This window comes from Rhea pennata, chromosome 15 (assembly GCF_028389875.1).
Source record: "Rhea pennata isolate bPtePen1 chromosome 15, bPtePen1.pri, whole genome shotgun sequence".
In the NCBI taxonomy this organism is placed as follows: domain Eukaryota; kingdom Metazoa; phylum Chordata; class Aves; order Rheiformes; family Rheidae; genus Rhea; species Rhea pennata.
Window position 1 is genome coordinate 2,780,341 of NC_084677.1, and position 10,579 is coordinate 2,790,919.

Consider the following 10,579-nt stretch of genomic DNA (forward strand, 5'->3'; position numbering starts at 1 on the left):
TCTGACAAGGGAAGTCCGAAGAGGATGAGTAGAACAGCGTGGGAATCTTTTAATCCATCATCCTGCCTCTCCAGCCTTCCAGAGCCCCCATGTGTGCCCATGCCAGGGCACAGGTGCCTTGTTTTCTTCCACATAATGATGCACTTTTGGCCTTCCCCTGCTGCAGCATAGCAACTTTTTATTCCAGTCAAGGCTTCAGCAAGATCAACATTGTACAATAAACATGTCACCTTCATACCCCACCCACACATTTGGTCCTGTCTCCTCATCCAGGGAGAACAGCCCTCCCTCTAACCATCCTGTAAGAGGGCAGAGTCCTTCCCCCAGCACAAGTTACAGTTGGTCCCCAGGACACCAGAGCAAGCAATACATTCCCTCTCTGAACTAACAGCCTTGTGGCATAGCCACTGTATCATCACAGTATCTCCCCCAGTTTCTCATGATAAGAAACTGAGTGCTCTACACCGAGAAGACTGATGACACCTCCCTGGGTTGCAGTCCAGGGCACAAAACTCCCTATGGAGACCACTTCCAGGAAGGAGATGGAAAGCCAAGCATGTGAAGCCTTTGCCAGTACAGGACACAACATATGTAGCCTTAAAAGTTGCCCCAGTCTAAACAGAGTAGTGCTGACTTGGAGTTCTCATGCCCACTCAATCCTGTACCCTAGTTAGCTAAGACATTACAATACAGTGCTTGCATTGCTGGTGTGCAGAAAGTCCTGGACAGTCCCTCCGGATTCTGTTTATTGTCTTACTTGCACCCTGCAGTCAACTCCACCAGTAGCAAGGGAACAGTCTGAAGAAGAACAGGGTGCATCTCTCCTTTCGCCACCATCTAGAGCTGCAGACTGTTCTTCCCATCACATTACGTACCATGCTGCAACTCCTGCTGCCACAGCAACACAAGCTGCAAGGATCAGCTGCACTATGGGCTGCTTTGCCAACGCCATGGCAGCATGATAGGGACAGCCAGGTCCTGCCTTGCCAGCTAGAACACAGAGAGTGCCATTAGTGCTGCAGTATAGATAGAGCAAAGGATTGGCAACTCTGTCATTGCCCCAAACCTACCTAGTTTGTCTGCATAGTAAGGGCATTTACGTAGGTCTCCTTTTCCATCATGGACTGGGACGCCTCCATCTTGGGCTTCTTCCATTAGTGACATGCCAATCTTGTCCAATTCATCAAAAACCTGTAAGTGGTCACAGTGAGTGCGTGAGGCAGGCAAAGCCGTACAGCTTTCACCAAGATCAGTGGAATATCTGGAGAACAGGAAGAGAGTCATTTCTACCTCCAGCCACCCAGATAGCAAGCAGAACATCTGCTTCCATTTCAGAAAGCCTTGCAGGCAGACACTTGGTGAGATCTAGCACATGCTATGGCTCTGCAAAGGCCCAGCCCATACCAAGAGCACCTCAGGTCAGACCTCTGTGCCCAGCAGGGAGACATGGCACGACCCCACAGCTTGCCTTCTAGCGTGCTGCGGATGCAAGATGAGGCAGTGAGCTCTCCTCTCCCTGCTGCCAGACCTTCTCTAGGAAGCCACTGCTGCTGTTCAGAGCAGCCCCGCTCCAGCTCCACTGCCAGGGACTTCGGTAAGGCTCCTGACACAAAGAGGCCTGCTACACCCCCATCGCTTTCTGACCAGCTTAAACCAGAAACCTGCTAGAGGCACAGATTAAAACTTCAGTCCAGTGACAGACTGTGCCCCTCTTCCCAGGGCAGGGTACAGCTCAGTCATTTCATGCAAGATGAGCAATGGGGGAAGGAACAGAGGCCACGGGCTACAGACGTTTTTGCCCATTGGCCAAAAAACTCTGACTGCCAGGTGAGACAGGAGTTATACTATCACCAGGAAGGGGCAATGTTAAGATGACAGCACAAGAGCAGGCATTTAGCCTAAAACTGTCCCAAAGTGAGAGCTCTGCTCTTGCCACTGCTTTAGAGTCACCTAGCCCATGGAAATTTTATAGTCCAAGATGTCTCCATTTAGTCCTAATCAAAGGCTCAGGCACAGCATTGATGCATGGGGAGGAATTTCTACCCAATACTTGTCAGGTGTCCAGAAGGCAGCAAAGGAAAGAGCTATTCAGACCAGTCCCACACAAGACAACAGCAGAATCCTGCTGCCCCCCAGTGGAGGGGACCCTGGTGGTCTCAGACCCAAAAGACTTCCCAGACAAGCAGTCTGACTGCATTAACCTGTGCCCAGGAGCTGGTGCAAAGCTGAAGGCATCAGCACCTACACAGGTATAGTGACTCAAGGGATTTAGTACCTGCATGTTAAATCTGAAAGCCCTGTTGGCCTCTTCCACAATCCTTTCCTTAGTGTTCTTGTCCAAGTCTAGAGCATTCATCCTTGCTCTGTAGAGCTGCTTGAACTGTTGTGCATTGGAAATGTTTTCAAACATGTAGAACTGGATCCCTTCCTCAGTACTGGGCAGCTTCAGGGCCCTCTGGGCTACCTTCTTCAGCACCTGGCCACCTGAGAGGTCCCCCATGTAGCGTGTGTAAGCATGGGCCACTAGCAGCTCTGGCTCATGCTGTCCCACATGATGGATTCTGTCCACATAATTCTTAGTTGCTTCTGAACACTGGATCTTCTCTTTCCAGTCTTCTCCATAGAAATACTCCATGTCTTTGACCAATGCTTCTCTCCGGTAGAGTTCTTGAGGGAAATACAGAGGGGCAAAGACGGGGTTGTCTTTGTTGCGATCCATTTCCTCTTCCAGAGCAGAGTACGTGTAGTAGAGCGCCACAGTAGCAAGCTACGGACAAAGCACAGCTAACATGAGAAGTTACTCACTCGATCTGCACATCAGGCCTTCTGCACCTTGTGACGTCCTTCCCAGTATGGAGTTTGGGTCCACACAGAGGAAACCCCAAGGCTCTGCACAACACCAGCCTGGAGACTCCATACCAAACCTGTATTGCCTGAAGGACCAGAGGTTCTTTTCTGCCTAGCTTTATTATAAAGTTGCCTCCAGAGCATGGGCTGAAGATTACTGGTCTAACATTGCTGACTACAAGCTCTGTGCCTTCTATCAGCTTGGGCAGGGCACAGGGACTGACTTCTCACAGGAGATACAAGAAGCACCAATACCCTACTGCCACAGGCAACTACTGCTGCATATGGGCTAAGACCTTCAGGATCAGGCAGCACTGCTCAGACCCCAAAATCCCATCTCTCCCATACATAAGAAATAACAATGTGACCTGACACCTGTGAAAGCAAGACCAATCTCCAGGGGATGGAATTGGCACCATAGGCCAGCCAAGATTTTATCCCTTTGAGACTGCCCATGTCATCAGTACCCTTGCAGCAGCCACAGCTGCTTGTCCTTGAGCAGTCAGTAGATGTGTGGCCAGAAGCCTAGCACCTATATCTAAAAACAAACTTGTGGTAGGCCCAGCATGTTCCTCAGCATCTGGTTCTCAGCTGTAGGACACACTAGATGGGATCCCTTGATGAGTTTTGACTACTAGAAACCCACCCTCAACAAACACAAGTCAGTGGTGCTCAGCTTCCATAGGCCTTCAGTCTGCATCAGTCACCAGATGTATCAGTAAAGAGCTTCTCTGCCAAGAAAGCAGAGCAGCACTCACCTTGAAAAGCTCCTTTTTGATCCGTCCTTTCAGGAAGTCTTTGACAAACTGAGTATTCTCTGCACGATCATGGGATTCCTTTGTCCCTTCCTTCAGCAGCTCGGAGAGGTCGGTGGGACTGCAGGCAAAACAGATCTCCACTGATGCAAACTTCCACACACAGCACTGAGTTTGTCCCTGCTGTGCTATGAGAACCCCGTGTTCTCAATCTCAGGCAGTCTGGAGCACACAGGGGCAGGCAGCCTGTCCCAGGCACCTGACATTGTTGCCAGAAGCTCTCAGGGAAAGATAAGGCCAGGCCCACAGGCTAGAACTGGCACCATCAGGAAGAAACAGCAGGACAGCAGCACTCAGAGGCTTCTCATGCACACAGAGAACCAACCATGCATGGCCAGACTTGCCATTTTAAGAGGCTTGGTGCTTAGCATGGGCTCAGATGCACGATGCTGAAGTAATTACCAAGGATCCTTTGATCCTGGGACCATTACTTTTGCCACTCATCCATGCAAGCAGCAACAATAACATCAAAGGAGACCTTGATCATATCAAGAACCACCACAGGGGCAGCTGTAAAGGGCACAGGAGCCTTGCTGGCACTCATCTTGGAGAGGGAGAAAGGCTCACATAGGAGCAGGTGCACACACAGGCAAGACCTTGGCTTTTACAATCAGGTTATCAAGGACAGTCAACTGCTGGGGAGAGATGGAATCCAAACAATGAAACAGGGCATCTTTGAAAAGCTTTTGTCCTAAATTACACAGCTTTGGGAGATTTCTACAAGTTCTCCATCTAAGACCTTTGATCTTAGACAGCCACTGCACCTACCTGGAGTTTGGCACAGAGTTACCAACATCTACATTCACATGAGATTGTGTCCAGTGCAGCTTACATAGCTCTTTCAACTGGTTTGGTGTGTTCATATTAATTGTAAAATTGGACTTTGAACACTCTAGACTCATGCTACCATCAGGTTAGAGAAAACCTGAATATGACAGGAGAAGCAAGTGTCACTTCTCATGAAGTTGAGCCTGTTAAATCAAACAGAAATCAGCTAGCCTAAGTGTTTTGAGAAGGACCCTACTCTCACCCGTTTTCAAGTCTGAAACTTTTGCTTTTAGAGCATGTTTCAGTGAGTGAATGGGAAAGCACAAGTACATCATGTTCACCTGCACACCATTATTCACTGTATGGATGGAAAATTGAACAGTTCTTGTACCTTTGAAGAATGTGAAATAACTGTGTTCTTTAGGACATCACGTTAGAGCATCAGTTCCAGTCTCTGTAGGAACAGATGGAACTACACATTCCCCTCAAGTGCTGAGCAGCCCAAGGCCCAGCCAGACAGGTTCTTGTCTCAGCTTATGCAAGCCGTTCCACATCCACCTTTCAATTCAATCCCACACACACTACAGAGGGGTTACAGAGAGACATAAATGAGAAAGAAGATTATAGAACTTGATTTTACCAGTGTTTGAATTTGTCTTTTAAACTAGTATCTGGGAAGAGATTCTTGCATAAACCTTTGGGTGTTCTGCAAAGGCAAGTGACGCAGCTCACCAGAGCAGAGTTCACCTCCGGAGTCATCTTTCAAAATAAGGAGCTGCTATCACATGATGCACTGTCCAGTAAGCCATAAAAGGCTGGTTCACCTTGGCCAGGAAGGGATAAACACAACTGTCAAGTAGTCAAAGCATTTCTGAAACGTGAATTCAATGGCACAGACTGAGAAGCAACTCCCTGTTGTTAGTCTCAGCCAGACACTTCTTTCCCATCCCTCCCACCTTTCCTGTGGACTTTAATACACAGGAACTTGATTTGACAACACACCCATTTCAGTCACCTATTATAGTCATTCACTCCTTTGCAGATGAGGTAAAGGTTTACTCTCTTGCCCAGGGACTTCCCTGTCTTGCCCAGGACAGGATCTGGGCCATGTTGTAGGACAGGGCCAGCAGGACTCACCTGACATTGTCATCTTCTGTTTCCTCATAGTGTAAGTTCTCCCCTTCTTCTCCCCCCTCCGAGCCCTCCATAACTGATGACATGGCTCCCCAGCCCCAGCCAGCTCAGTGCTGCAGACTAGGCAACCTGAAAGGCAAAATTAAATAGGAATCTTAGAGGGAAAGCTACCTTAACAGGGGGATTAGATGGGTAGGAAGTGCAGAGCAGTCTAAGAGAGCCTCAGAGTTGCATCACCACACAGGGTAGCAAGGAGCAGTCCTCTGCCATCCTCACTGTACACCAAAGCACTTGCAAGTGAGCAGTCTTGCTTATCCAACTCATCTATTCCAGAAGAATCTCACAACACTAACACCCACCTCACAAAATATTAACTTCAGAGGAGACCTACAATACATGAAGCAGTCTGAATTAGGTTTCCCTTCAGGACAGGCCCTGGCTGAAGAGGGCCTGAGACTCCCATGTTAGTAATCTGCACTGAAGCTGAGCAAGCTGCTTTCCATTGGTGCTGCCAACTCTCTCCTCCAGTGTTAGACTGGAAGAAGAATAACTGCAAAGAGGAGCACCTTTGCTCCAGAGATGCCATTTCAATCAGCATTACTTCTGCAGCAGTAGGGAGCCTCCCCAGAAAGATGCAGCAGTGAATTAGGCAAGTTAAGCTCTGAAGGCAGATAGCTCCTAGGAGAAAGCAGAGTCTCTCCTACAACCATGTACTTGAAGAGGAAATTGCAAAGCAGGGGCAGATTCTACAACTCTGCCTTTCCTGGGCTGTACTCCACGAGAAGACAAGGCAGATACTGCCATCTGAACTGAGTGAGCTGCAGAGAACGCTCCTGCTACCACCTCTCAAACACTTTTCCTCCCTAACAGATTTTACTTTAAACCCCAGAAGTAACTGGGATCTTCCCTAACAATCCAAAAGGAAAAACCTCCTCAGATGTGGCAGGAGGCACAAGAAGCTCCCAGATCCAGGAGCAAGACACCTGGCTTATACCAGGTGGATCCCCTGGTTAAGCCATAAATCCAGCAATCACATCTATAAAATGGAGCCAGTAATCAGCTTTGTGTTGAGCAACATCACCAACTTACAGGCAAGCTTGCCAGGTAAGCACAGAACAGAGCTTCTGGCTGATGCTTCAGAACATGCTTGCTCTAAAGCAGCTGTCCCTCGTGCTCCCCCTGATTCAAGTCTCCCCAGGTGGGCTGCATCTGCAGATGCACTGCTCAGCCTGTGCTTGGAGGCTGAGAGAACAGTAAACAAGATAAGGAGCTGACAACATGCCAAGCTAGCTCACATGAAGCCACAGCTGGCAGATCAGTTGCTGCCTCCCAGCTTACAATGCACTAACACAGAAGAGCTCCAGTTATAAATTAACTGCCCTCCAGTTCTTCGTGTCAGGGTTTCTAATCCTCTTTGTTTTCCAGCCACACTCACTGCCCTCAACCCTCCTGCAGAGAAGGGCCCTGCAGAGAAAGGCCTGGAGTGCCAAAAGCACACATCCCTCAGCGCAGTACAGCTAGTCCCTCTGACTCAGAGCCCAGCACCCAGTTTTGGGAGCACATGATCACAGGTGACACCTTCTCCCTGGTAATGTAGCAGCCTCCCTCAAATGGGAGCACTGATGAGGACCTCACAGGACTAAAACATTATCTCATGAGCTAGCCCAGTTCAGCAGCAAGATTCAATAGATGTGACAGCTGTACCACCCCACCATACATCCCTACAAAGCCAGCAGATACAGACACACAAGGAGAAAGACAGAGATTTTTGAGGAAATCAAGCTTAGGTGCTATACCATCTCTGATCATCCACCAGCTCTAGAACAGCAAGTGTTTAGAATAGCTACTGGGTCAGCAAACAGTAGCTACCTCCACATACTACACACCTTCAGTCAAGCTTCCACTATCAGAAAACACCCATCCTGGGGGGTGGGGTGGGGGGAAGGAAGTAGAGAAGCTAAATGACCTGCTCAGGTTCAAGGAGAAGTCTGCCATGGGCACAACTGGGAGCAGCTGGCTTGCCCTGCAGCACAGCAAGGCAGCCAGGCTTCTACCACCACAGGCATACAGGGCTTCATAACACCTGGCTTTCTCTTCAGCTTACTTCTGGCCTGGCTCTGCTCAAGAGATGCCAATTCCAAACTTAAACTAGATGAACTAGTTCTGATTTGTCTCATACTCCCAGAGAGCTGGGATCCCGGAGGTAGGGCGTGCTACTGCCACAGATACAGACGAGCAGCAAGATTATAGCCATGAAGGGCATTGCACATCCCTTGGAGGGGGCACACAGGTAGAGTATATATCCAACACAAATGAATTCACATCAAGCCTCAGAAACTGCAGTAATTAAGAGCAACAACTGTTATCGGCTCCCAGTGGCCAAACATACATAGCATGGCTCCTGAAGTCATCTTGGTGCAAGACACTAGGCCTGCAGCTTACTCCTTAGAGCCTTCAGGCCTATGTCCAAGAACCATGTCTCAGCACATCCGTGTTTAGCAGCACTCACTAGAACATGCAGCACAAAGCTCCATACAGGGCTTATGATGGAGAAGTATCTAAAGCTATTAGCTCTATAGAGCTACTATTGATCAGAACAGTGAGTTATTGCCCAAGTAGCAGTGGAAGGCGGGTAGCAGGCAAAGTCTCATTTAAGGACTGATGCACACTGACTTGCATGTCTCAGGGTGGTTTTTTTTTGGCGGGGGAAGGGGAAGAGGGAGGAAGAGAGGGGAGGTAGTAAAGGAGGGGAGAAGGCTCAGCTTGACATCTTCTCTACAGCAGTACGTGCAGCAGTGATGATATCAGCTGCTATAGCCTGAGGTTAAGACAACATAAACAAGAACATAGAAGCTAAGATTTTTCCTGATAGTCTCCAGTACAGATATCTCCCTGAGGAGCTGTGAATTCAAGAGACAAGTCAAAATCTTTTCAGTATTAGGATGTGGCATAAAAACTTGGAGGAAGGGAATCAAAAAGTACTAGAACTCTCACACCACTATAGACTATTGCTTTTATTTGAAAACTAGCAACTGAAATCCCAAGACGATCACTGGTCAGAACACTGGTTTCTTGGGGTATCTGCTCTTCTGAAAGACATAGTGTCCTATGCACTGAAAGGGAGGTTCATGCTGCTGCCTGCCTTTGCTTCATAGGCTGGAACATCACCATGTTTGCTACGAGGCACTCTGCTCATCAAGATCCTGGCTGACGTTCAGAGTAAACACATACCTCTCCAGTCCCCGACAGCACTCTGCACAGGAGGAATCCAACATCTAAAAGAGTCAAGACAGCAAAGCTAGAGAAACGGAGCAGAGGCTTGTTACCAACAGCTCAGCACTACAAACTTTGCTAGCAATAGTCTTCAAGCCCTCCTAGGAACTACCCCATTCTCATCCAGTCAGCAGTTAGTTTTCCTTATGCATGCTTGCACAACTTTGCATTTGAGGTGAATAGCTGCACTTTTCAGTACAGGAAGTCTGAGATACTCCAATAATCCCTAGCTTTTTGAAGGGCATAAAAGGAGACACTGATGCAGCAGGGAAGCCACAGATTGCAAGTGCCAGCTCTGCCTGGGCACTCTCAGCAGCTCAGTAATTCACAGAACGCCTGCCCAGTATAGGGTTCATGCTTGCTATTACACTAGCATGATACCTCAAGGCATTAGCTTTGCAAGGGTTAGAGTATAAGCCACACAAGTAGCAGCACACAGCTAGACCTACCCCAACATCCCTGCAGCAGAGACAAAATCCAGATCTCCAGGCTTAACAGCTTCAAGAGCTATCGCAAGTGCAGCTCAGCAATAACATTAGTAGAGCTTCACATCCCCTCCTCCCCCTGGAATAGGTGGCACTGGCTGCTGCTGGAAACCAACACCCCAGCGCAGGTTAGTGCGTTTTCCCTGACGCTGCTCGTTCGCCTTCAACCCTAGGTGAACTCAAGACTTGCCCTGTCCAGACAGGGCACAAACATACCTAGTACCTCAAGTCTCACGCACCTATTTCTGGTCTAGGGGTCAGTCTAGAGGTCTGTTTTCTCACGCCGGCTAGCACGGGTTAGTCAGTCGGGGCTGGCTCCGCGGGGAGCCGCCAACACCCGGGGACGTACCGGGGAGCCCAGGGGCTGGGCACGGCGCGGCGGGGAGGGGAGGGGGCAGCCGCCCGGGCCCCGCCGCCCCCGAGCAGGGCCACGGACAGGCGCCCGCAGCCGCCCGCTGTCGCGCGGCGCCGGGCGCGGCCGGGCTTGGACAAGGCGGTTGTTTCACCGGACGCTGGAGCGAGCGGCGACGGCAGGCGGCCTCGGGGACCGCCGCCTCCCCGGCGCTTCACGGAGCTCGGCTGGGACAAGGGCTGGGACCCGAGCGGCCCCCCCGGGCCAGCGCGGGGCCGCAACGCGGGGCTCCCGCCCTCGACGGCCCGAGCGCCCTTCCCGCGAAGCCGCCGGTGACGGGCAGCCGCCTCGACGCGCTTCCTCAGCGCTCACCCGCCGCGCGGCCGGGAGCCCGCGGAGCGGCGCGAAGGGACGGGGAGGCCCCGCGGCCCGAGCCGCGCCGCGCGCCAGCGCCGTCCAAGAGGCGGGCGGGGAGCGCGGCGGCCCTCGGCTCCCGGCCGCCCGCCCCGGGAGCCCAGGCGCGCCCCGGCGGCCCCACCATGCGCGGCCCTGCCCCCCCCCCCGCGGCCGCCGCGCGCACTCACCGGCCGCCGCGCGCGCTCTGCCCCACAGCGCGAGACAAAGGCCCCGCCGGCTGCCGGTAATTTATGCAGGAGGCGGTGGCGACGCGGCGAATCAGCACCCACCGCCGCCACGCGCCGGCCACCGCGACTGGGGGAGGCGGCCTGGACGTCACACAGGAGCGCTCGGCCCCGCCCCGCCCCGCCTTCGGCCAATGGCGGCGCGGCCGCTGCTGCGGGCCCCGCCCCGGGGCGGCCGGCGCGTGGCACCGCGCAGGCGCAGGGGCGCGGCGCGGCCTGGTGTGGCCGGGCCCGCGGGAGGCCGCGGCGCCGGGGGCGCTTCCG

General features: G+C 51.8%; 1 protein-coding gene across 6 annotated transcripts; it reads right to left on the reverse strand.

The window, feature by feature from the left end:
* Positions 1–156: 156 nt before the first annotated feature.
* HMOX2 (heme oxygenase 2) lies at positions 157–10,359 on the reverse strand. 6 transcript variants are annotated; one of them, XM_062588258.1, is made up of 7 exons: positions 10,259–10,281; positions 8,796–8,839; positions 5,568–5,693; positions 3,606–3,723; positions 2,276–2,767; positions 1,071–1,191; positions 157–990 (listed from the first exon to the last, which is right to left on the reverse strand). In XM_062588258.1, the coding sequence occupies exons 3-7, from the start codon at positions 5,648–5,650 to the stop codon at positions 863–865; spliced, it is 942 nt and encodes a 313-aa protein (XP_062444242.1). In that variant the 5' UTR covers positions 5,651–5,693; positions 8,796–8,839; positions 10,259–10,281; the 3' UTR covers positions 157–862. The 6 variants fall into 6 exon arrangements, with proteins under 6 accessions (XP_062444242.1, XP_062444243.1, XP_062444241.1 ...); XM_062588259.1 differs by lacking the exon at positions 10,259–10,281 and adding an exon at positions 9,287–9,706; XM_062588257.1 differs by lacking the exon at positions 8,796–8,839 and having other exon boundaries at positions 10,259–10,358.
* Between the last annotated feature and the right edge of the window lie 220 nt (positions 10,360–10,579).